At 42.9% G+C, this 26,800-nt stretch overlaps 2 protein-coding genes across 8 annotated transcripts; one reads left to right on the top strand and one right to left on the bottom strand.

Annotated features, from left to right (window-relative positions):
* Positions 1-336: 336 nt before the first annotated feature.
* lcorl (ligand dependent nuclear receptor corepressor-like) lies at positions 337-16,162 on the top strand. 7 transcript variants are annotated; one of them, XM_052084785.1, is made up of 8 exons: positions 340-657; positions 1,430-1,495; positions 2,392-2,480; positions 2,605-2,731; positions 3,204-3,428; positions 3,564-3,633; positions 9,073-14,099; positions 14,194-16,162. In XM_052084785.1, the coding sequence occupies exons 1-8, from the start codon at positions 435-437 to the stop codon at positions 14,199-14,201; spliced, it is 5,835 nt and encodes a 1,944-aa protein (XP_051940745.1). In that variant the 5' UTR covers positions 340-434; the 3' UTR covers positions 14,202-16,162. The 7 variants fall into 7 exon arrangements, with proteins under 7 accessions (XP_051940747.1, XP_051940745.1, XP_051940748.1 ...); XM_052084784.1 differs by having other exon boundaries at positions 342-657; positions 3,561-3,633; XM_052084786.1 differs by having other exon boundaries at positions 347-657; positions 2,392-2,474; positions 3,561-3,633.
* ncapg (non-SMC condensin I complex, subunit G) lies at positions 14,969-26,700 on the bottom strand. The gene is made up of 22 exons (XM_052084791.1): positions 26,636-26,700; positions 26,235-26,348; positions 25,848-26,111; positions 25,081-25,309; positions 24,402-24,547; positions 24,225-24,309; positions 23,929-24,121; positions 23,709-23,858; positions 23,316-23,456; positions 23,113-23,236; positions 22,882-22,971; positions 21,634-21,822; positions 20,413-20,523; positions 20,099-20,218; positions 19,587-19,829; positions 19,117-19,298; positions 18,539-18,704; positions 17,441-17,608; positions 17,222-17,345; positions 16,995-17,042; positions 16,866-16,935; positions 14,969-16,785 (listed from the first exon to the last, which is right to left on the bottom strand). Exons 2-22 carry the CDS (start codon positions 26,340-26,342, stop codon positions 16,659-16,661), a joined length of 3,078 nt encoding a protein of 1,025 aa, XP_051940751.1. The 5' UTR covers positions 26,343-26,348; positions 26,636-26,700; the 3' UTR covers positions 14,969-16,658.
* Between the last annotated feature and the right edge of the window lie 100 nt (positions 26,701-26,800).

The following is a 26,800-nucleotide window of genomic DNA, read 5'->3' on the forward strand; positions in this document are numbered from 1 at the left end:
AGACATGAAAGGACGAAAGAGAGTAGGTTGCCGCTGCTTGTTATATGAGAACAGTCAGTTTTGTGTGTAGAATTGAGACGTAACTTTTGTCTCATTTACCGCATCTCCATACCTAAAAAAAGGCATGAAGGGAGAGAGGTAAAGTCAACCGCACCTGAGATCACGATTGACATCTTGAAGGAAAGATGACTTAGAGGAACATCATCTTTTATCAGTGCAGTAAGGTGGGTAACTCCATGATTGTGTTTGCCTTGAGCCCCCCAAATGACGAGCTACACCCTGACTAAAAACCAAGAGCGTTTCGCGTTTTTTTAAATTAATTTTTTATTACGAGCCCGCTAAGGGAACCCATAACTTGATGAAAACAAATTCGCCATCCTGAGACATGGAGCAAACGACTTGTGTCTGTCTCCTCCAAGTGGCAATGTGTGAGAATGCATCTGCATGAGCAGAAGCCACCTACCTCACTCTGGAGCTCGCCTTTTCGGTCCCGGAGGCTTCGTCCACCACTTCTTTTTTTTTCAGTCGACGTCAAGACGGAGAGAGGGGGGGAAGGGCGCAGAATGGCGGCTGTGCCGTGCTCCAAGTGCACGGCAGAAAGAAAAGGCTTTCGGCGGGAACTTGACTCTTGGCGATGCAAGCTGATCCACTGCGTCGGTATGATCTTCGATTTGTTTACTTGCTTCCAAAAGAAAACAACACACCGCAAGGAGCGCTTGTCCGACATGAAGAGGTTTGCTCCACCCGGCTATGTTACTCGGTAGCTAGTAACTAGCCGGCTAGCGAGGTGGCGAGCTAGCAAGCTAGCGCCAACCTCATAGGTGGGCAACAACTTGAACTGACAGGCTAGGATGTACCAGCTGGCTAGTTGACACATTCTCTTTGTGCCCTCAACAACGTTCATAAACACGACTTGTTTTCGACATGTTACTGTATTTGAGAGGGTACTCCACACGATGCATAAAGGTGTGTCGTAAAATATGCCATTTGCTCTATGTAATTGATACTCAAGGCTTATTGTGCACCGGATAATTAAAAACGCGAACCCCCTGCTAATATTGAGGGAGGGGGATTGTGGCTGTGATAAAGCCTTTAAAATGTACTTTGATATAAAAGCCTTTAAAATGTACTTTGATATATATCGTACACGAGAAGACGTATTTCAATAATTGTGTTGTAGCCATGTAAAAAAAGGAAGCTGGCAACGTTCCATGGCATGCCCATTGTATGTTCGCCGTTTTCGTACTTGTGTTTAAAAAACAATAAATATGTAAAATGTCGAAGGCCACTTAACGAACAGGACTATAATGGTATTGATGAAGACATGGCTAAATTGTTAATCTAGAACTGAAACGAGCAGCGGAGTTGCGCCATATTTAAATATTTAGGAAATTGAGTATACCCTGTTTTTTGTGGTTTTATGTTACAGGGTTTGAAAGCATCCTGGAGGGAATATATGGGTCTATGCTGACAAGAGACCTTAACTTATTTGATGGTGGGTCTTTGTTTAACTTGACTGATTTTTTTTTCAAAAGTTAGTTGTTGTATTATATTTTTGCACAAATTTGGTCAACACACACTTATGTCACTGTATGCCAAAGAAAACTATACAGAGTTGAACTATACTGAGTTGAACATAGTGATAATTCCTAGCCACTGTATCGCAGCACATGTGACCCGGTGGTCAAATGGTTAGTGCGTTGGCTTTACCGTGCAGAGGTGTGGTGTTCGATTCCAGTTCCGGCCTTCCTGTGTGGAATTTGCATGTTCTTCTCGTGCCTGCGTGTTTTTTTTTTTACTCCGGTTCCCTCCCACATTCCAAAAACATGCATGGCAGGTTAAATGGAACACTTGGTCTACTCTAAATAGTCCCTAGGTATGATTGTGAGCGCAAATGGTTGTTTGTCTATGTGTGCCCTGAGATTGGCTGGCAACCAGTTCAGGGTGTCCCCTGCCTATTGCCCGAAGACAGCTGGGATAGGCTCCAGTGCGCCCAGCAAACCTTGTGATGATCAGCTGATCAGAAAATCAATGGATGTATCGCAGCACATCATTTGGTGTGTCGGAGGAAGTTATCCAATTGTATGTAATTGGTCAGAACATTATTTATTTACGCAGAGCAGCATATCTTTGTTTATCATTCTATGCGAGTGATGGCAGGCAGAACAATTAAATGGTCTTCCACGAGATGACAGAAAGTATACAATTACCGAACCTTCATTTTGTCAGTAAATTGAGTAGAGCTCACATTTTCAGTGTATGTAATTTTTGTGACATTTTCCCTACATAAATCTATGCAGTGGCTCATAAAGGTTGAGAAACACTGCATAGGTGGTTAGATACAGCCCTTTGTCTTTGTTCATTCCCTTTTTTGTTGTCGTTGGCTTTCAGACTGTGAACCCGAAGAGGTGGTTGACTGGTCTCCAGAGGCAAACTGCTCTCACTGCTCATTCTGCAACCTTCCTCTGGAAAAAGTCAGTGTAAGAATTGGGTTGGCGATTGTTCAGAACTTATTATCCGAGTAGTGCGCTTTCATACATTTTCTACTTGCTTCCTTTTAAATTTGTATTTTGTATTTATTATGATTCATTTTATTTTGTATAGGATCCAGCACCTGCAACCACATCACCCCTCTCCTCCCCCTCTGATTTTTCTCCATGTCAAGCTGCAACCATCTCTGAGAACAACCACACAGCTCACAAGTTCCTTCAAGCTGTGTTCCACAAAAAAGGTGAGTTTGACCAGTCACAAGTTTGGACACAACTTCTCATTCTGTTTTGTATTCAGGAGTCAGACTGTCTTAAGATGTATGAACTGTTAGGGCAACGTTTTAAGCAAGATTTTATCTTTCTTATTTGTCATACATATATGTGAAGTTAAATACATTTAATTTCCTGTTCTTTGGTCATCATAATCACCCTTTTCCTTCTTTGATAGCATTCTGGAGTGGCATAAAAAAACAACACAGTGGCAAATCACTGAGATTATCACAGAGCTAAAGATTCACAGTATTTTTTGAAGATTGTCAAGTTATGCAGAAGTCTCGTATGACAACAGTTGGACGTCGGAAATTCTGTACAACTTTATCAGAGAATTTTAGGTCTGAATTCTGAATTGTAAGACATTCTTGAATTATCTTCATGTGAATTATCTTGAGATTGTGAAAATATTTATTGTAACCAGATTTTCATTCCCCTGGACAGATGTGTCTCCACGCTGTGATGCCAGTATTCCTCGGATTGCAGAGGAGCTGATGAAGAAGATGATTCACCAGTTTGCCATGGAGTATGCATCCAAGTGCCTACTCCACACCAATTCAATGGATGTTACAACCAGGATCTCCTCGCCTTTATCTGAAACATTAGATGCCCCCTTGGACCTGACCATAAACCGAACTCCGGGAGTAATAGAAAAGGAATCCGATGCAGGTTAGTGGCAATCTTTAAAAATCCCAATTAATTCTGGGTGTCATGTTTAAATTTTGAATTGTGTGGCTTTTGACATGGATGTATAGATAGATAAAATCCCATCATTCTCTCTGAACTTGAATTTTCTTGCAGCAGATGGGGTGCTCGACCTTTCCAAAAAGAATGCCGCTAGCTCAACAACTTCATCTAACGTCAAAGCCTCAGGGTAAGAAGTTTATTGGACTCCTTATTTGTACTAAATAGCTGGTATTGAACCTTGTGTTGAAAGACGAGCGGAAGCTGTGCTATTACAGTTACTATGTAAAGACACTGATTTGACGTGATACGGGTATTTTGTTGATTTGTAAAAATATCTTCTCCAAAACCGAGTGAGACAGTGCCAATTTTATTTTTCGTTCATTTTGGTTGGGTAGCTAAGTATGTTTTAGATTCTTGAGTGGTACGCACTCTTTGATTGGCTGTACCACGGCTCTTCTAATTTGCGGTGGTCTACTTTGAATTTGGTTAAATGGGGTTAACTCTTCTATCGCTTGAGCGGTAACGTCACAGCATTGGCACAGTATTTTAACAAATGTCAAAAGCCCATGATTGTACACTTACGAGACTTGCATTACAATCTCCTATCATCAATCAATTTTCTTTTCAACCAATTCAGTAATGAATCCGATTCCTCCACTTAACGTGTACATGATAAAGACCGTCACTGAAGGATAACAATACTGCAGCGGCAACACCCTGTATGTGTGTAAGGGTCCAGACAGAGGCTGCTTACAGGCATGCAATAACAGGCAGTGATGTTACCAACAAGGCATAAAGGAGTGGACCCCCCTCACCCCCTTTGCCCAAATCACACCAAATCTCCATCATCTCCATCCTGACCCTGCTGTTTGGTCCTCCCATCCCTAGGAGGCAGCTCAGGCAGAAGGAGTACATTGAGAGGAGTTTGGAGCTGTCTGAGGGGCTGCTGTCCAAGGCCTTGAAGGATATACGCTCAGGAAGGCTGCAAGAGCAGCGCGCTGCATTGCTATACGGAATTCCCCTCTACACCCTGAGGCAAGGCCTGGAAGAGTGCTCAGAAGGCCGCTTGGGAGCGCTGCACCCAGCGTCACAAAGCAACAGAGATTTCAGGGAGGAAATGACATGCTCCAGCACGATGTCATCGATGCTTGGCGGCGAAGCCCGTCTCGTTCTGCAGAAGGTGGCAGCTTGGGCCGAGCGGGCTGAAATTGGAGGAGATGCAGAGGAGAATGGAGAGCTCAGTTTCCCGACATCCTCCCTCCCCTTGTATCAGTCAAGTGGTCTACAGGGGACCCTAACCCACTCTTTTCCCCAGCTCAGGGATGCTCTCCAACCCCCTCCAAGCCCGACTCCCAGTCTCGAGGCACCCACACCCCTTCGTATCCCTCAGGTCCGCTCCATGTCCAATCATAGCAGGTTAGCCCCGGCTGAGATTCACACTACTACTGAAAACCGCCGTACCTCACCAACGGAAGGCGCTGCCAGACCTTTATCTTTCGTCAAACTCAGATCACCTTTCCTGCCACACGGCTGTGCAGGAAGTGCCAACCAGTCACCTCTTCGCCTGATACAGCGCTGCTCCTCATTGGATGATTCCGAGGAAGGAGCCGACCGCCGCGATAAAGACAAGCAACCGAGAAAGAAACGCGGAAGATACCGCCAGTATGATCACGAACTGATGGAGGAAGCCATCACTATGGTGACGGCCGGCCGCATGAGCGTATCTAAGGCCCAAGGAATTTATGGGGTACCCCACAGCACACTGGAATACAAGGTAAAAGAGCGCAGTGGAACACTGAAAAATCCACCCAAGAAGAAATCTGCCGGCTTGTTCTCGCCCGGTTCCACTAACTCAGGGACTCTTGCCTCACCTGCTGCTGCAAAGTTGTTTTAAAAAAAAGAAAGAAAGAAGGAAACACGTGCAGAACTCCTCCACTCTTGAACCTACCACCTCTTACAAGATAAATGTTTTCACGGGATCTTGTTAAAACGCAACACATGCCTTTACAAATACACAGAAATATTCAGGTTAAACTGTGAGTCCGTTTTTGATCATCATACTTTCTGCTGTGTTTCTGCCATTACGTCCTAGACTTTAATGGAACCGCCAATGTGGTGGCGGGTACTTTGGCCTCGTGTTTTCTATTTAAAACAAGGATTTTTATTCTCTGGAAATGAATTTCATATTTTAGACAATCCTCAGAAACAGTTTATGATGGAATAGAATAGATGACTGGTTTTAGTCCTGGCATATGTTCCATATTACTCAGCTCAGAAATCTTGTACGGTCACTGGAAATGCTGATCGAGGTCTTTTTTTGGTTATGGTCCTCCCATCAACAAAATATGACTTGGTATGTTCCAAGATCAAATGACTGAAACACAGTGACAGTAAAATGATGACTCCAGTGTTAGTTAGCTGTTAGGAAACTAAATAGGTTCTTCAGGTTTGACTTAATTCTTAAAGCTCCTTGTTAATGACGCAATGATGATTGTCATTTGCATCTCTCTCTCTCTCTCTCTCTCTCTCTCTCTCCTCTTTTTTTTCTGGGTATCTGACCAAGGCCATTGAAGTGACTTAGAGCCATCATAACAATAAACTCTCATTGTAATTATTGTTATAAACCTCTGCAAGCAGGAAGATTGTATATTGTTAACTACTGGGATTTTAATGTGTGGGTTTTTTTGTTGTTGAAAAGACTAGTGTTTAAAAAGAAAAGCCATGTGTTGTCTTGAGTTGTTATTTTTCTTTCTAGTGGGAATGCATTTGGTGTAGCATGTTTTCAAATGTGCACTGATAAGCTTGGGTATACGATGTTATTGTATATGTGTATTGTTAAAGATGTTTTATGACCTCAGATATTGATTAATGTTGCTACTCTAGCTGCATTACTGTACAACCTCATACGTGACTGCTGCTTCAAAATGTCTATTTGACGGGACCATCTGTTCCACACAAGCATGCAGTTTACCTCGACAGTGGTGATTGGGAGATGGAATGCAAATACAAAATGACTTTATGTATTGTGCGTATAAATCAATAGGCCTAATTGTGATTACCTGATTGTGGTGATGGCTGGCAGTGTGACAGTGGCTTGACTCAATGTAAAGATGCGGGCTTCTGTCTTAGAAATGGTTTCACTGGAATGGTTGTTGCTGTCTTTTCTCGTCTTGTCTGTCCTTGAGATGGACCGATCTCTGGTAACTGCAGCAAGAGCACTTATACCAAAGCAGCAGTTCAGTTCAGGGTTAACAACAACAAGCCGTTTCCCTATGTCTGTTTGCTGTGATGTCAGCCTGCACGCCTCTTTATCGAACCTCTTGCCACATATACCTCTGAACTTAATTTGCCAAGAGCCCAGTGTCTTATTGTATTCACCACCGTCTGTCTCAAGGGACAATGTCTACACGTATTCCCATCTCTGACACATACTATGCTTTTAATGGTTTTATTGGGCACTGTGGCATTTACAGATCTGCCTTGATTTCGCCATTAGGTTTACAGTCTCGTAATCTTTGGATGTGCTTTCGATAAGAAGACCCATCAGATGCTACTCTGATACTGAATATCTCCACTTCTGAATGTTCTTGATCTTATTTCAACCTCAGTGGCTGTCACTACACCATGCCACAAGATGTCTTTTTTTATGTTGCTTGCTACTATATGAACAACTCTGTTTGTAAACAAAGCCGAACCACCTCTTGAGAAACAGACAGCTGAGTGATTCATTCATTGCAGTACATTTGAGATTACCATCTTAATTATTTTCCCCGTTCCCTGCTGGTAAATTGAACAGAATTCTGCCATTTATGCATAAGTGTTATTGCACTATGACAGGGGTGTCACACTCATTTTGGTTGTGGGCCACGTTGTAGTTATGGCTTCCCTCAGAGGGCTGGTATGACAGTGAAACGAAATGAATGTTTAATTATCTCGTATTATTAAATATACAGTACCTGTGCGCAACAAATTGTCGGATTACTAATTTTGAAATCAGAAGTCAAGGATAATAGTAAAATAACTGTTCAAGTTACGGTAAAAAATGGTAATTTAAAAAAAGTGAAATTTCAATGTTACTTATTACAGCTTGACATAATTTGACATTTTGGTTCAGGTTTTAGCTCAAATCATGGAAGTTGACATGATTTGTTTCTGCAGGCCACATAAAATGATGTGGCGGGCCTTGAGTTTGACACCTGTGCACTATGTGGAATTCAAATCATGTCTCTGGAAACCTTTTATGTGTGGTAGATGTTAGATGCAATGTACTTCAAAACTCAGTTTTAATTGTTAGCTTTTATGTGTTGGTTTGTAAGAGCACTTAAATTTAATGTCAAATGTGTATTGCGAAAATTGCATGAATGCTTTGAAATGTTAACCCGCTGTATTTAATTTCATCCCCAAATGAGACCCATGAATGTTGTGATTATTGAGCAATTAGTAGAAAATCAAAAGGAACACTAGAATGTAACAACTTTTAGAAGACCTGGACACAGCATTGAGTAGTACATAATTCTCTTACCGTTTCTGTTTTAATTTGACTGTACACTTTCACTATAGCATCAAAATGAATCTTAACTCATAACTGCGTATCCATGAAGGATAAACATGTATACCAGCATATCTACTGGTAATGTAACGATGCCATCATACCTCAAAAGCAGGCATCTTAAAGTGCTGTATTGAATTTAGACTAGTCCAACCCTGATGAGTTCTTAATTCAAACTTAACCTCTCAACCTAAGATTTTGGAAATGGTATCGCATTTCAAACATGTTATTTGATCATGTTTAGTGGGAAATCTTTGTCATGACCCGATTTAACCGTTGACTTGAACGTTAGTCTGTTGATCTGTTAAGATTGTAGGTGAAAGTGCTGTACAAAAGAAGAGGTTTGAGCGTTTCTACAATCATTCCTGCTGTGTTTAGCAGAATGTTAATTTGCCTTCTGCAACTCAATAAATAAAACAGCTCTAAAAAAACCTGCTAACTTGTCCAAATTTTTTACCGATTCAAATTCATAGCCAGTCTGGTAATGTTGCAAAACATTTGTGGGCCATCTCTACCTGTGTGCATCTAATTATCTGGTGACTTGACAAAAGCACCAACTTGTTTTGTTTTGTTTTTAATTAAAAAATGTATGAAAATGCATTTATATTATGCAAGAATGGAAAACCGTTATTGATTGACGTTTGTCAAATAACGCGTTAGTGAAAAGGCTGAAAAGAATACACTACATGTGCAGTAAATGTTTACTGAAAAGAGGGGTCTACTTATTCATCAGTCAGCTCATTTGATTGGCTAAAATTAGCGGCCAAAAAAAAAAAAAGCAGATTTTGCTGTTTCGTAAAGTTGAACCCATACGAAAGGACAATTTATTGAGACCAGTCAAATAATGTACTGCATTTAATTCATATGGGTCAGAGTTAGGAGACCCAACAAATTATAGTCACTTTTTAATTAATAGGCCAAAATGTTATTCTGCCAAATAGGAATCGGCATCGGCCTAAAAAAAATAAAATAATCAATTGGGCCTTAATAGAAACATTATATCATAGTCAGACTAGGTACTCTGTACAATTACGTTGTTCAAAACAACTAACTAATTCCTTTGTATTTTGCCCCTAGCTGCCCATCTACTCTGGATAAAGAAGAATTGGAAGATTTAGAACAGAGGAGGCGCCACCCGCAATCTGCACTTTATATTGTCCTTAGCTCCCTCTGCTCGGCCCATTGTTCCTTACTCTACCAGATGCTGAAGTTGGCACACAAGGAAAAATGTCTCTCACCCCCTGCCCACGAACACATTCCGACAGAAACTCACGGCTGTCACTGTGGATTATGTGCAGATGATGATGCCCTTAATGAGTGTGAAGCCAGAAGCATTCATTCATTCAACTCTTCTTCACCGAATTGTGGTTATCAAGATGGTGGAAGCACAGCGGGCCATACAAGAGATTTACCTTTCAAAGGCTATGAGGGTGTAGTGCCTTTGGACCTAAATGACAGCTGCATGCAAAATTGTAGGATACATACTTGCACTCAAATTTGCCCCAAGAAGCTCCACTGTCCGCCTTCAGATCCCATCAACAACTTAATGTGTTCATTTGGTCCTTGCTCTTCCATCCGCTGTAATCAACAACACCGCTCTTATTCATGTGTTACAAACCACACCTGTGTGACCCATCTTAAGAAAACAACAGGAGGTTGTGAGCCCCCTCCTCCTGTCCTGAATCGGGAGCAGAGCCTTTCTCCTCCACCCCTTTCTCCAATCTCCTCAGATATTGATAAATTAAACGATGAAATGCCACCGTCCCTGCTCCACCATAACCAGGACGAGGAAGCTGCCCACATGGTTAAAGATCTTCCAGGAACTCGCCAGGAGGTAGCTGTAGATGCAGCAAAAACAGTGGAGCGTGTTCAGTCTTTGACTCCAAGAAATAGCCAAGCTAAGAAGAACCCGAACGTGACTTCACTGCAGGATGTTGTGAACCGCTTCAGCGAAAAACTTGATACCATCAAACCTCCAGAGAAGGACCTATCTCTGCTCTCGTCACCCATTGATGCTTCTGAACAGAAGCAGCTGGATTCACCAACTGGCCAGAACTTGAAATTTCCTGCTGATGCCCTTCTGACTGAAATTATCACCACGGTGCTTCATACACGCAGTGCCAGCGACTATAACCTCAGTGAGCTGTTTAATCGGCATGATAACAAAGACCCCAAGTCACCTAACACGCGCTTGCGCCGTCGCCAGGAAGTGCTTGCTGCTTTGGCAACACCTGCCGACGGTGCCACAATGCGAAGGCAAAGCTTGCAAATCAAACGAGAGCTTGCAATGTTTAACATGCCCTACAATAGGAGAAAATCATCACAAGCAAAGAGTTCACCATTAAAAGATGGTCATGGTGCTGTAAATACAGGTAGCACTTTGTTGGACTCAAACGTGATGCCGGAAGAGGAGAGAGAAACGGGATTAAAGATGGACTATCAAAGAGTTACGGGGGTACTGCTGAATATTATCACTCCTGAAAGTAACATGAATGAAGTAAAAGATGATGGAACAAAGGAAAGAGAAATGTCTACAGAAGAAATAGATCCAAAGCAAACAATGTCCCATGACCTGCAAACAAAATTGTGCAGCCATTGTTCGCAAGATGACAATGAGCAGTCACAGGTGAGAAATTGCCAAACGGACAAGGTGAGTGCACTGTCTGCCATAATTCTTGAAAACGCCCCATCTGGCGAAGGCTGTGGCACTGATGAGTGTGATAGTGGACCAGTTGAAGATCAAAATCATGCTTCCATTACAGATAGTCAACAAGGTCAAAAACCCCCCTCTAATGAGTCAAGGAAGTCACGGAGAAACATCGTCCCTCCACAGCGCTTCTCCTCTTATGTCACAGCAACGAAGAAGACGTTCTTTGCCGCTTGTTTCTCTGATAGTATATTCAATCAAAGAAGTAAGGCTAAAAATGTTTTCACATCGACCACCTCAGATGCCTTACTAAAAAATTCAGATCGTAATGATGCCCAACTTGAATCAAAAACCAAAGCATCTAATCTCCCTGACAAAATGACATCAATTAGTGGAGAAGGACACTGTTCATTGCATACAGAATCAGAAGAGCCAAATTGGGACGTGCGACAAACTCAAGCGGTCGTAAAGACTATGCCCACTGGCAGACCTTCAGAAGAAACACAACCACATTCAAAAAGACCATCAGTCAAAACTACCGCATCAAGAACGCTCCAATACCAAAATGTCGGGGTTACTACCAGGTCTGCTACCTGTGCTCACAATTGTTGTACCTCTCCAGTCCAGTACACCAGCCCAATCAGGTTAATGTTTGTATCACCAGTAAAAAATAAAGATGGTATTGTATATAGTCTAAAGTCGGCACGGTCTGGCTCAAATGCACAAGCAGAGGAGGAACCCTTTGACCCCTACAAAGAGTCCTCCTGGGCAGGGACACCAGAGAAGAAGCAAAGCCAGATGACTGAATGCGCCACGCCACACATCAGGCCGACTGACAAATCCACTACCTCTTCTCTTCAATATGTAGGACCCTCAACAAAGTCTTCTCCTTCACGGCGAACAAAGTCAGGTTCTTCACCAGCCAAGCAAGCGCTCTCAACACCGAGGTCTGCTTCTCCCCCAAAGTTGGGATCCTCATCCGTCAAGTTGTTTTCCTCATCGCCCGAGTCCACTGCTACACCACGAAAGTCAGGTTCTTCATCAGCCGAGTCAGCTTCTGCTCCATTTATGCGCTGTTCTTCACCAGCTACGTCCCTCTCCTCATCACCCAAGATAACACCCGGAAAATGTACTCCTTCACCGAAGTCTACCTCCCCCAAAATAGGGTCGAAGAGATCAGGGGAAGTTACGCCACCTAAGAATCCATTCGGAATGGCGAGCCAATCACCGGGCGACTTGCAATCATTCCATGAAATCACTCCTCTGAAGAGACGCCCAGGCCGACCAAAGAAACTGGGGCCACATCTGGAACAGAAAGCCAAGCGGCCAATCGGTCGACCACGTAAACAGAAGCCTGAACATGCAGCGACAGGGACAAACGCGGCAAATGTATCTGCAGACCCAGAGGAGAATGTCAACAAGAACCTGAAAATAACTGTTGTCTACGGCCGTTCAAGACGAAACAAACGAATGGTTTCTGAGAGCTTTGATCAGCTCCAAACAGAATTCCGAGACGCATGTCGAGCAGTAGGTCTTAAAAACAACGCGAATAGAACACAAAACTCAAAAATAAATACGGGTCATCTCAAAATGGTATCACCAGAATTTCCCGAGGGGTTACATTCTGCCCACCACGTCAAAGAAGCTCCACAGCACCCGAACAGTAAGATTAAATGCCAGAAAGGAGAGAAGGCTTTACCTTTGAGGAAACCAGGTAGACCGGCAAAAGTGAAAATCTCGGGAATATCTGTCACTGTTACCACAGTGTCGCCCAAGCAACGTAAAATTTTGATTGAGAAGGATGCTCCCGCTCCACAAAAGAACAGGAAAGCACTCCTCACAGACTTTCAAAGTGCCAAAGAGTCCAAAACAGTCACTTGTCAATCAGTTGGCCACAACTTGCAACCGGAGGAACAAAGACAATCCGAAAGTAAACCTAGGAACAAAGTACTCAATCAACCTTTAGCTGTGCGTCATTCAAAAAGAGTGAGCAAGCCCTCAATTTATTTTTTGCATGCTGTTGCCACCTCCACAACGCGAGCATACTGTCACAGTAACGCTCTGTTACGGCGCTCCAAACAACTCCTGCTGAGCAAGGCCTGCAATAAAAGAAAACAAGAAAAAGAGACGAGAGGAGAACATTCGATTGTGAAAAGGCACCGTTGCGAACAGGAGCGGAAGAACATCTCGCAGGCTCTAGCTCGAGCGGCGGGCGTTTCTTTAGACTCAATCTTTGCTCCAGAGGAGACACTTCGTTGGTGGGCAGCTTCAGCTGAACAGGAGACCTTGAACCAAGCGCTTGCCAGACGCATTCAGCTCATGTCAGACACCTGGGTCTCAGACGCCGTGGAGAACCGCAGGGTGGACCTCCGATTCAAAGTCGACGCAGAAGGAACCGGTTCATCTGTCGCCAAGTCCAAACATTCTTCAGTGGTTCAATCACTGTTCAACTGCCCTCCTTCTAGACCCAGATCCTGTAGCATGCAGCAACTCGGCTCCTGGTTTATGGAGACCACAGAGACACAGTCACTGGCTATCGTCAAGAGGACGAGCGCTCGCAATCGTTACGAAGTTATGCACTTCCCTCGCTCTGCCAGCAAACATGGCGTCAAGTGCCAAAGTCCTCAGGCAGAACGACTTCGCAGACATCTCAAGAAGTTTGCCAAAACGTTGCCAAAGAGTCCTGCCCAACATGAAAAGGCTCAAAAAAGGTTGACAAAAATGAAGGAAGATCAATCAATTCGTAACATTAGGCAGCGACTCTTCAGTCGCAAGAGTAAAAGGGGTGTGCCCAGCCGAGGCGCGAGCAGGTGGCAGTACTTGAGCAAATACCAGGCCGCACGACTTCGGGCAAAAAGTCGCTTCCTGACCCGACAAGAAAGGAAGTGTGCAAAGAAGGAAAGAAAAACGCAAATAACTGCACGTGGGCCAGAACTGGCAATTGGAATTAAACCAAAACTGGAAGCATTGAAACCAGTGAAAGATGAGTTTTCGCAATGTTCGGAGAACAGTTCTAAAGACCAATCCGAGGAGCCCGTGGGTACACCAAAAGAGCAGAACATCCGCTCAAAGGCATGGAATCCTGAGTCCCTGAAGGAATGCCGGGTATTTTTGAAAAAGATCAACTCTCCAGACAACATATCAGCAGAGGAGTGGAACTGTTGTACCGTGACACTGGATAAGTCAGCCTCTGCATTTGTGATTGCTCGAAAGAACAGACAACTGGTAGAAGTCGTCAAAGCTGTGAAAAGAAAAGGCCACGCAAATGGCCTGGCTGCATCTACAAAACTGATAGATTCGGCATGTGAATCGCTGCAGGAGCTGGACGAAATGCCTTTGGGGAGGCAGAACGGCAAATGTCCCAGCCTTGTGTCTGTTGAACCGCCACCAGCAAAAAAGTTGCGACAATCACGGATGAAGGGCTTAAGTGGGCCACGGTGGTGCGACTTTGTGCTTGGTAAGTATCATCCTTCCTTTACTAAATGCCACTTCACAGGACTGGAATTGTCAGTCAACCCGAACCATTTGTAATTGTGTTTCTTGTCTGACAGGAAGCTAGATGACGCACAAGGCCTTCGTCCTTCGTGGGAATTGGACTGTGGTGTTTTGTGGTGCCTTTGGACACTGAGCTGACCGAGCGGACTGGCCGTTACACTCCGGTTCAGTCTTTCTCTCAGCAATTATGTAGCAGTCTAACTTAAGAAAAGCTTGATGTTGCACTATTTTTATACGTAGAAGAGATTTGACATTTTGAAAAAAAACCTTGTTCTTTGATAATGCATGCCTTGTCCGAAGAGCTGTTAGTAAGACCAAGATCGACTGCATTAAGTCTCTTCTGCCCGAGAAATACCTCCTCAACGCTTCCCCCTGAAACTCGGCAAACACATTTTTAGACACAATAGCTTGAAAGGTTCATGTGGTTTTCAAAGTTATTATTGCTCCCCCCACAAGCATTTGAGATCCATTCATCTTATAGTCTAAACCTTTGAACTATCTACATGTCGATGCCAGGTTAGGACAGTCTTGCCATCAAAAACGATGAAGGAATTGGCATCATGCATTTTTTTTCTTTTTCCTTGCATAGACTTTATTTTTTGTTTGGTTACGATGAAGTGTTGTTTTTGTCATTTTCAACCCAAGCATTTACTGTCACAAATGGGACACTGCCAGCATTAGATGTACTTCTTGCACTATCCCATTTGCGATTTGGAATCCCGCTTTTCAGATTCCTCCCCCATATTTTGCACATCCTATGTTCCACTACCAGCCCCTACTGTACAAGTAGAGAATCCTATGTGGTGCAATACAAACCCAGATGTCCCCCCCCCCTATCGGCATGTAGTCATTATTTTATTACTGACAGATGGATGTACACGATGGCCTGGGATGTCACTTTAGTGGTCGCTATGTAGATGTACAAGGTGACCAGTAGAGGGATGGGCATTGGAATTGGAACAAAATTTCCTAGACTGACTATTATTTTAATGGGATGGGAGAAGTGCTGGGTGACACGCATGCTTCACAGGGCAGACAGAGGTCGAGGGTTTGATTCGGGGCTCCGGCCTTCCTGAGTGGAATTTGGATGTTCTCCCCATGCCTGTGTGGGTGTCTCTGGGTACTCCAGTTTCCTCTCGCATTCAAGAAAATGTTCATGGTAGGTTAATTGAACACTCTAATTTGTCCTTGGTTTAAGTGTGAATGGTTGTTTGTCTATTTGTGCTCTGCAATTGGCTGGCAACCAGTTCAGAGTGTAACCTGCCTACTGGCCAAAGATAGCTGGGATAGGCTCCAGCACGGCCACGATGGATAATAGATGGGAGAAGCGCGGTCTGAATGTTCTGAGCTTTTTTTTTCAATGCCAGCGTTGAGTAGAATAATGCTGCCTGGAGCATTTTTGTTGCTAATCTCGTTTCGATGGCAACCTGTTGAGACTAAATCAACTAGTGCACACCATTTTGAACACGAGTTTCACAAATTCTTGATGTTAGGTTACTCTGCCCATCCCTGAACACGAAAGTTTTCAATCCCAAACTAAATGAGTTTTTTTTTAAAATAATAGCATTAAATGTTTTCTTTGAATGTACAAGGATTATTATAGCCTGTTCAAATGCAGTTGAGAGATGGTCTTTCAAATTCCTGCTTGATATTGCCTTCTGTTTCCAGCATGAGACCTCCAGAGACTGTCGAGGCCCACTGTGCTTTTTGTCCAAGATGTATAAATGATGCCGTAACACTAATCTTGGATGGAACTCAAGTTTGTCCCTCCCCTTCCTGTAGTGAGATTTATTTTAACTGTTTCTCTGTATAAAAATAGCGTGTGCCTGACTACCCATGTATTTATGTCACTGTGGTCACGTTTTAGGGTGATGACCCTTTTGTAGTGGGGGGGAATAACCCGCTCAAAAAAATCTGGTGCTGAACTTCTGTTGTATATTTTCTTGTGGTTTTATACTGTCCTTTACAGATGCAACTGTGACTGTATTTGGAGGAATAAAGGTGTTTTTTCCCCTAAATTCCAAATTAGTGTCATGATTAAAATAATTATCCAGCACACATAGTTAACCTGGCATATGTTCCAGACCCACCTGCATAGGTGAAAATCTGTAAAAGACTACAAATATAATTTTTGAAATGTTGCAACCAATAAAATGTACAGAAAAAAAACTTACAAGATGCTATCGGCTTTCCTATTGAGATTGTTACTCCAAGAGAAAATTCCATGACTAATTATCTGTTATTTTGTATAGGTTTTTTTAAACTGCATATAAGATTTTTTTTAAACAACCTTAATTCAAAGGCAAATCAGCCTTAAATAAATCACTATAAACCGGAGATTTAACAAAAATAAATAAAGGAGGCAATCTACACTGACCTTTATTCTTAAAATAGTTAACACTTGGCAAATGCCAGCAGTATTTGACAGCTCAGAAGATGAGAATATAAAACGTGGCCTCGCTTACTGTAGTCTGAGAGGGTCAACGAATGTTTGCACAGATGCCAACTTTCGGGAACATAGTTAAGACAAATTGGCCTCTTGGTTGAGGAGGGGATTGAGATCTAATTTTGTCTTCTCTATAGCTGCGATCTTGGCCCTACGAGAAGGTCGCACTGCAGGAACTGGGTCGGGAACATTTTCTCCATCGCTGCGGAAAGAAAAAGAAAAAAAAGGGAAAATACATGTGAGACTGATATGACTATTTGAAGAAATAAAGGAAAGTCTCACCTCTCCTCGGAAGACTCTGCCCTCCTGCTTGCCTTTCTGCCTCCTTTGGCCGTGCTGGCCTTCCTCTGACCTGCACACACGCTCATGTCACCTCACAATGATGGAAATTGAAATTACAGCCCGCATTACCTTTTTTGCTTCTCTTGGCTGACTTTAATGGCTCCTCTGATACGGTTTCTGTAGAAACATACACCATGATTCAATGAGTCACCCCCCTTTATTTGAGGCGCGGTGAGTTTTTTTTTTTAATCCGCTTATCAACATGTTAGAAATAAAAGCATAATCCTCTTACAAAAAGACTGAAAAAGTCATGTCCGCACATAGCGCGGTCAAAATGTTTGTTTTGCATGTCGTACCCTCCGCGTTGACATCCAACGGCTGCAGCGCAGATGCACCGAGGACTTCGGCTTGCTCTTTCGAATCTACCAGTTGAGAAATCATCTTCTCCAAAGCGCGGAGACAGACGCGGTCCTTCACCATCTGAGGAGCACCACGGGATGGAAGTCGAAACTTTGAACGGAGCCGGCGCAAAAGAAATCGACAGCTGTGCTGTTGTACATGGGGATGTGGCGTACCTGGACGAGCTGCTGCAAAAGTGAGAGCAGGTCTTTCTTGACAGTCTCGTTGCAGCTCAGCTCCAGGTAGCTCAGCGTCTTGGCATAAAGGCGCACCTCCGGGGCAGTCGGGTCCAGCAACATCTCACCACACACGCACACCGCCAAGTAGTCGTGGACGTTCACTTCCTGAACCCACGCGCGCACACACACGTCAATCGTATCTGTTGTCTCAATGTACCTAATGCAGCGCATGACAGATAAACACTTAAAAGGACAGTCAAGCCGGGGCTTTTTCTTTGGCTTTTTTATGATGCAACCGCAGAGGAGAGATGCCAAAGAGGAAAAGCATGACAATTACCATAGAACCAAAAATGTCTTCCATTATAATGTCAGAAAGCAGTGCACATTTGTTTTGACTGATGAATACCTATGCAACCATTTTCTATAGGGCCTGTCCTTACTAAGGTCAAGAGTGAACGTGAGCCTCGCCCAGTGGTCTGTGCGAGAGGTGGGCTACTTTTGGTCAGGTCGCCACCCAGTCGCAGGGCACGTAGCGTGACAGACGACCAATCACACTCAAATTCGCACCTCAACGGCAATTAAGAGACCCACTATTCTTTAATGCAATCAGGCTCACCCATGAACATTTGTTGGCTTTTATTTAGCGTTTTTTTCCTTATGCTGGTCATTTAAAATGTATTTATTTGTATTAATCAGTACATGAAATTGTTGCTTACTTCATGTAATATTCTGAATATACTGCATATTTCACAATTATTTATGAGTTACTTATACCTTGAAATGTATTTTAAACAACAAAACAAAAAATATAATTATATCATCATTAACCTAAACCCCCCATGAGCCACAAAACAACGTCCTTCAATTAAACTTACCTACCGGTAAGCAGCTTTTTTTTTTTTGTATATTTGGGAGGAAGCAGATGAGCTTATCATGAGGCCTGCCCAGTGTAAGACATACTGTAACATTTAGTCTGATATGAAGAGAGGACTGTCCTAGGCATACACATGAAAATATTTTATTTTCCTACTCTGCTTTTGACAAGAAAGGACTTTTTTCAACTCCGCTAAAGTGTAGAAGTGAGTGGGTGCTAACCTCTGTGTTGGCAGAAGGCTTCAGAAGGACACTTGGACGGGTCAGTTCCACAAAGAGCTCCATCACGTTGTTAATGTCTATCTCTGCCAATGGAGAAGTGGCAGGTGCATTCATCAGCGTACGCATGGTCGGAAGGAAGCTCTCCTCCACAACTTCCTGGTGGGCCCTAACACACAAACACAAAGTGCCACGCTTGTTAGTATCGCAGGTGAGGTGGCACCTATTGCAGCTGACTTTGGGCGAGAGGTTGGCTCGTCACAACAAATACTTAATCTGAAGAATTTTGAAAAAGAATATAATTGCAATTTTCTCACTTTGCTGCAATTGCGAGTTTATTTGCGATTATTTTTTAAGGTCATCTTCCCATGTATTTTTTAACAAACAAGTAATAAATGAATCTGCAGTACAATAAATTATATAAAATATACATACAAAATTATACATGGATGATTTGAAGTAGTACAAAAGTATTCATATTAGCACAATAACTAAACAAACAGACAAAACGTTTTCGACCAAAAAAGTTATAGAAAACCAAATTACATAAAAGCCAAAGTAATTTGAAAAGGGGGTCTGACCTGCTCTCGCGGGCATAGAGAGGGAAAAAGATGCCCAGGCAGTGTCGGAGAAGGACGTCATCCTCAGTAACCGGGTTGTACCAAAGCAGAACCAGACGTGACAGGATCTTGGCACTGGACATGCGTCCCGTGTACATCAGCTTGGCCAGACCCACAGCCGCCTCCGTGCGCAGTTCGGACACCTGCATGTGACATTTAGGAACGCGTGTTGCGTTCGAAAGTCATGTCATTGAAAAGTTTGACGACAGACTAGTTTATGATTATCTTATAGCAAGATGAATGCTGTTTGCTTTAATTCTTTGATTATTATCGAGCCTCCTTGTTCTTTAACCTGAACACACTCATCCGGATGGCACAACTCTAAACAAATCATTCTTGGAGACACTATGCTTTAACATTTGACGGTTCTCTCCATGTTATGTTGGGATTTGCCAAAAGAATATTGAAAGTTACTCCATGTGCAAGCTGACCTCATTATCCAGGAGCTCCGACAGCATCGCCAAAATGCTCTGAGCCGTGTCTTCCGACTTGTCCTCAGCCTGTGCCACCACTTCCTCCTCCTCCTCCTCCTTCTCCTGGTCTGGTGATCCCGGCAGCTGATTCTTCTGACCGCTGCCAGTTTCAGAGAGGAGCTGAAAACCGAACAGCAGCAGCAAGTCGATGACTGCTCGCAGAGCGATGATGCGAATCTTGACCTCGTCGAGCTGAGCGATCTAAAAAGAAAAAGTGCACACATAGACATTGACATGTTACTTTTAAGTGTCCTGAGTGTGTGGTGCATAGAAGAGGTTGAACTTTGGAACCCCTGATCAAAATGACAACTGTCATATCCAAAGAGGTTGTGATCAATCTATTCAAGACAATTTAGTGCAGACAAACATTTTGATTGTACACCCTTGAAGGAGGTCAATTCTAGAGTCTTTACTGTTCAATAGTGCTTAATGCAATAGTTCAGATAACTAAAAGGTGTGCAAAACATTACCTGTAAGAGAAGGACCATGTGGGTTCTGGCGAGCTCTTTGCTATGGAGAGCGCATGTACCCAAACATAAAACAGCCATACTGCGGACAGTGGGGTGAGGACTTGCGATGCCGGGGAGGATCTAACGGGAAAAGAGGTCACTTCAACCAGCAATCTATACATTTCATCAAAACCACTCCCTTCACCAGGTATCAAAATAATAGCCATACATGGAGGTGCAATGAATGACATATAGGGTACTGTCAGAAAGTGACGAGGGCCATGAATGTTGACTCTCTAATAAGTGAAAAGGCCATTTGCGGTGGTAGTTCATACCAGTGAGGACATTAAGGCACTGATTGTCGGGTTGATTCGATTCTTGATCTTCATCTGCTTGAGCAGCTCAGCACACATTGTAAGACACCTAAAAAGAGTCTCAGGGTCGTTCTAGACAACAAGACAAATAAAATGGATTAGTTGATACAGTAGCTGATTTTTTTTCCTCCTGCTTTTGACAGTTACCGTTGCTTGAAAAAGATGTCATGAAACCAATTAATTTGCCGGGGACATTGCCCACTCTGAATAAAGAAATGCCTCACCTCAAACATACACCTCCACCTAAACAAACAAAATAAAAGGCACTGCCACTAATATTAGATTGATATTAATACATATTTTATACCATGTCAAATATCTGAATGAGTGTTACGATGTATAAAGTGGCACTGAAACTTAATCATGCATAAGAGTGTCCATTACATTAAGTTTTTAGATGTACAAACTTCGCACATTCTGTATGGCCACTTTCAAAGGTGGCCGTTTGTGGTATTTAGTGATTTAAACTATCGTATTCTTGTTTTGTTGGTTCACTACAAACTAGGGTAAGTTTGGATACATTTTTGAAAATGAACACAGTAAAAATGATTGATGAAAAATGCAGTTTGAAAAAATAATAAATACAGTGACTGTATGGCATATACAGTAAAACAATTGACTAAACGTCCGCTGAGAGATCATACTGTAAAAGGTAGACATGCTAACCAAAATTAACCTTCAAACAACACTCAGGGAGCAGTCCGGGGTGTTGTATTTTTATCTTCTTCTGTAACTACTAACGAGGACACAGGAAACAATAGCACATCTGTGATTAATTGTGATGCTCGCTTCACAATGCTAACCAATGATGTGTGTGCCTTGTAACCATGGCAACAGCTCAGAGTGAAAAAGGGGTGGACTGTTTTCTTTGATTGCTTTTCTTTTGGGTGGGCGTCAAATCCCTGGTCTGTCATGATTTTTGGAAGACTAAAGAAACATTTTCCGCCTTTTACACCCAGATTGTTACAGCCAACGGCGACACACGCACAAGGTCTGTTCAATGGCAAAAGAAGCCCCGCTGGCTTGTCAACTGACGTGTCCGCGAGCACTGGATTGTGGGTAATCCAAAGAGCTCAAAGCACTCTTATTATTGTAACGCATTTGTCCAAACAAAGGCATTCACGTATGGAGCATTGCAGTATACTTTAGACACAGGTTGAGGTGGCGGCCCAAAGAAGGTACCTTCTCAGTACGGATCTCATTGTCGGCCGGCTGGGCGCTGGCTGCGATCTCCTCAAGGACCTTGTTGCGCTGGTTTTCCTGCTCAGTGATGGCGTCCTTCAACTGGGCGGCGCGACCGAAATCCTGAGCAGCGATGCATTCCTCCAGGGCTTGTTTAGCCTCGATGATTCGCACCTTTACCTCTGCTAGCTAAATGGGAAATGTAGAAGCAATTAGAGGAGGAGGAGGATTATTCTTCGCTAAAAGCACTCTGGAGGATTCTTGACAAAAGCCAATGGGAGGCAGCAACAATAACGACAACAACAGCAGCAGCTGAGGCTGTGGGCCAGGCTGCCGCTGTCTGGAGACAGTACTCTCAAAAGAAGTGTTTCCAAACCATGGGTACACGTGTACTAGTCGGGGCATGTGAGCACATCACAGGGGATAAGTGGAAACATGCAATATTGTATTTCCAAGTTGATAAGTAAATATTCTCAGTCATTTGCTAAGTCTGTCAATAAAACGGTACTGTTTTTGTGCTCAACAACTTGTTTCCATGGGAGACATGTTTTTGTTCCTGATATTTGAAGTTTAAATGCCTGCTTAAAGGGGAGTTATTTAAATAAGAACCATTTTTGGTGGTAAATGTTCAATTTATTTTACTGGTATGTATTTATTTTAAAGGCAACATATTCAACGTTTATGTTTAATTCAAGTTAAAAAGAAGATAACGCCTGAAAACTAAATCTTACAATTAAGAAGCTAAAATAAAATGATGTTCTACTTTAAGATAAGATATCCTTTATTTGTCACACACTGGGGAAATTTACAGCCTCCAGCAGCAAGACTGTGTGTAGAAAGAAGAAAAAACAAAAAATCATCAACCCTTATTAGTTTGGGGTTACTCATGGTATGATGAAAGGATTAAGGGTAAACAAGAAAAAAAAATTGGTAACCACTGCTCGCAAGAATGGGTGAAGGGACGTGAGGGGGAGGAGACAGGAGAACGTAGTAGATGGGAGCAAATGATGCTCATTGCGATTAAGATGCAAGAAAGGTGTATAAATCCTGAGAGGCTTTCAGTGATGGGGAAACAATAGGAAAAAACAAGAATTTCTATTTATTCAAGCAGATGGAGAGCCATCTCTGCATACACAGTATATCCGCCAACTTTAATCAGTCAGCTGCACTTTGCCTGTTAAAATAAATAACAGCCATCTGCTGGATGGAGAGAGAACATTTGGAGGAGGATTTTCCGAATGTTCCCACCTGAACCTGCTGGCGGCGACTGGCGTTCTCGTCCACCGGGTGACTCGTTTCTGTGATTGGCGCCCGCATTTCCGAGATTATTTCCGCCACCTGTAGTCCAGTAATCAAATAAGAAAACATTATTTTCAAGAAAATTTGGGATTTCGCTTCCCCTTTAAAAATATGTTTCACTTTAACATACACAGAATTGCCAACAGGGAAGACAAAACGTATGTCAGAAATTGATCTCACTGTCTGAATGCGTCGCTGGTCATCGGGCATGAGTGTGAGGAGCTTCTCAGTGAGCAAGAAGACCAGTGAGGAGGGTGTCTGTGGCAGTGCCAACATCTCCTGCAGCACTGCCAGAACACGCTTCCTGTAAAGGTGAACTGATATTAGTCGTAAAATAACAAGCTAACCCCCAGCTTTTCAAACGCGCCACTCAGAGGTCTTACCTGCCACCTTCCTCGTTGGTGTCCAGGCATCCAATGAGATGGATGAGCTGCTGAGAGATAAAATCCTTAGTCATAACCAACTCCAGGTGGTTCAAGTCGGCTTTCTGCTCTTCCAAAAGCATTGGAAGTGCCTTCAAATACCTGCACCGTGTCAGAATTGACAGTTACAAAACAGCAACAGCGGCACAAATCAAACCCATTTGTTAACATTATAGTTGTTGTAATATTACCAATGGCTCCCAGCTAACTTTGAGCAATCTTTGAAAATACACGAACATTCAAAACAAATATAAATGTGCCTTTAGTCATTGTGATACACCTCATTAAAAATGTGACACTTTGTTTAGCAATTTCCCGTGACATGTGCTTGTGTGCATGCAATGGCTCTCATACTCGTGGAGGTAGTCCGCGTAAGTGGCAGCATCCGGCAAGACCTGCTCCAACATTTCATCGCCATCATCGCCTTTTTCCTTGATAAACTTGCAAAGGGCTCCCCAGTAAAGCACATTCTCGCACGTCAGTGATTCCACTGGGATCAGGTTCCTGTTCAAACACAGACATACAATCATGGTTTACCTATTCAAAAGGCAGAAATATAACTTGACAAATGTACCTGCTGTTCAACTGCAATCTGTTCTGCAGCAGCTCATCAGTGTCCATGCCTTTGAAAATGGCATTCAGCATCTCTAAAGCTGTTTGAGCGCAATTCTCTACATCAAGCCTGTAGAGAAGCTCCGTGACATTTCCATCCAGTCGAAGAAGCCAGGCAGGTAGTAGACGGGAGCACACAACCTCTTTTACTGCTTCTACAAAACATGCGACCAGTCGGGCAGAATCATTGTAAAGCTCTGTAATCATTTTAAAGGTCTGTGCAATTACTATACGGTAACAGGCCGAAACTATTGTTACCTGATGTGTCGTGGAGTCCCTGCTCCAGTAAGCTCACTCTCTGTGCAATAGACAGAGCTCTAACATGAACCTTGTCAGCCAGAACCTTTGAAACAAGCCAAAGATATCACAAATGAAAAATATATTAAAATGTAGCAAAACACAAATACACACACGCACGACTGCAGACGTGTCTACCTGGTAGGCTAGTTTGCGAACATTTTCTTTCACATCCCGGGTGCGTTTGAGTACTCCTGGGAGGGTGCGAGGAGAAATAGCAATGCAAGAGAGGACAGCCCGGCGCACCTCAGCATTGGTGTCATTTTCTAGAATCAGCATGAAAGCTGAAAGGGGATGAGAGAGAAATCGAGTATTGTGACAACACTGGCCAAAAGCAAGTACATCTGTTGATTCACTTCTATAATGACAACATAGAACTTGAATATTGTTATTGTCGCTGTCCATCATGTTAGTTAGCAGGTTATTTTCTGGTTCAAGGAGGATGGAAAAAAATATGTGTGGTACCATATCGATCGTGGATGAAATTCAGTGAGGTCATTGACTAAATGAGGTGTGCATATTCCTCATAGTCTGAAACGACATGTTAGATGTTCTGAGGCTATGGTCCTCAGTTGGAAAAGAGTGGAGTGTGCTCTCCAGTTTGGTGATGAGATCCTGCCCCTAGTGGAGGAGTTCCACAATCTTAGGGTCTTGTTCATAAATTAGGGAAGAAGAGAGCTAAACATTGATTGGTGCAGCATCTGCAGTGTCTCAGACTCTGTATTGGTCGGTCATGGCGAAAAAGGATATAAACTAAAACGCAACACTCTTGATATACCAGTTATCAAATATCAAAAATTCTTCTGGGAATACACACCATTGATGGTGGGACAATCAGGGTCGCTTGGTTGCTGCAGTCGGGTCATGGCCAAGGCAGCCTGGATGCGTACATTGGGAAACTTGTCAGTGACACGCACCAGCATAGCTTGATGGATGCGATCGAAGAGGTCGTCGTCGATCTGAGCGTTCTCTGCCATGCTGCCAAGCATCTTGTTGATAAGCTGGCACACGCGAAAGCGCACTGCATGGCTGTTGGCTTTATGAGACTGAGAAGGAGATCACATTAGTTCAGATGAAAGACAAACAGGCACGATGGGAAAAGATTATATTGCACACAGATGAATCAATTTCAGTGACCCATAAATCCATCCATTCATTTTCTATAGTGCTTGTCCTCATTACGGAACGCAAGAGTATATAAATTTCAGGGTACTTTTAGCTAAACTCTAAATTTTAGAACTTTTAAAGCAGTTGACCTTCAGAGGTTCATGCTCAACTACTATGCACAACAAGAGGCAAGGTGCTGTTCACAACAAATAAACAAACCCATGTATATAGAGATCTTCATCAGCCTCATAGCGGGCGTGACATTCCAGACCACCCATGCAATAAGTGAAAAGCACAACGTAGCGGTTACCTTATTTAAATACACTCTAGGCATGTTTCAGAGCAGTGGGTAACACAAAAATAGTGTACCAATCTAGATCAATCTGTACAGTCCAGTATATAAACATGCAACTTGAATTAGCAGTTGCAATTTAAAGCAGTGTTTTAAGTACCGAAGAGTAAGTGTGGATTATATACCTCCAGCAGGAAGTTGAAAAGGAAACTCAAAAATGGATGATCATCATCATCATCATCATCATCTTCTTCATCAGTATTATCATCATCATCATCATCTGCTTCCTTCTTTTCCTCTTCACCAGCTTTTGGTGGCGACTGAAAACTTGTGGCGAATCTTGCTGCAAATTCAATGACGTTTTCCACTGTGGGCTCACGCTTGTAGACAATCATGGCATATTTCAGATATTTGACAAACTCTTCGTGGAACAAGGTCTTGTCCTCCAGCTAACAAAGAGAACATTGTAAATGTATTTAACAGAACAGACAACATCAAATAGGTATTGTTCCGAACCTTCTGAAACGGGTTTAGATTTAGAAAACAAACAAAAACATTTCGTTTAGCCTCACTTTGTTGTAGCGGGTCCTCAGGTTCGCCACAAGTTTCGCCTTGTTGATGTGGCCTTTTTGAGCGAACTGAAATGCCTCCTTGACGTCCAGTTCGTTGTCCGCAGCCATATTTTCCTTTACAGACAACACCAACCGTTCAATTCCAGATATGTGTTTGTACAGTCTTCTTACTGTTTAGCTCCAGTGAGCTTTGTCGTCAGTTTTGTCTCTAGTGTATAGTTAGCAAAAGCAGCAAAGACACTCCTCACAAAAACCCCAGAGAAAAACAACGTAGCCTCTCTGTATGTCAATAAATTCACCCCAACGAAACGCCACAAATCTACAAAATACTTACTAACATATTGAAATAATCAACGTTTTATTTCTTTTGAACATCGTTATTTTTGAGGAAATTCTATTACCTTTCCGACTTTTTCGTGCCGCCTGTTTTCAAATCCAACAACTGTTGCGACCTCGCGAGAACTGAGAACTGAGCATGCGAGAACTGAGATGCGAAAATTTGCCCCCAGTTAAGTCTCACAGGTATATTCGTCGGTATCCTTTCACCAATTACTTATTTTCAGCGA

The sequence above is a fragment of the Hippocampus zosterae genome, chromosome 13 (genome assembly GCF_025434085.1).
Source record: "Hippocampus zosterae strain Florida chromosome 13, ASM2543408v3, whole genome shotgun sequence".
NCBI lineage: Eukaryota > Metazoa > Chordata > Actinopteri > Syngnathiformes > Syngnathidae > Hippocampus > Hippocampus zosterae.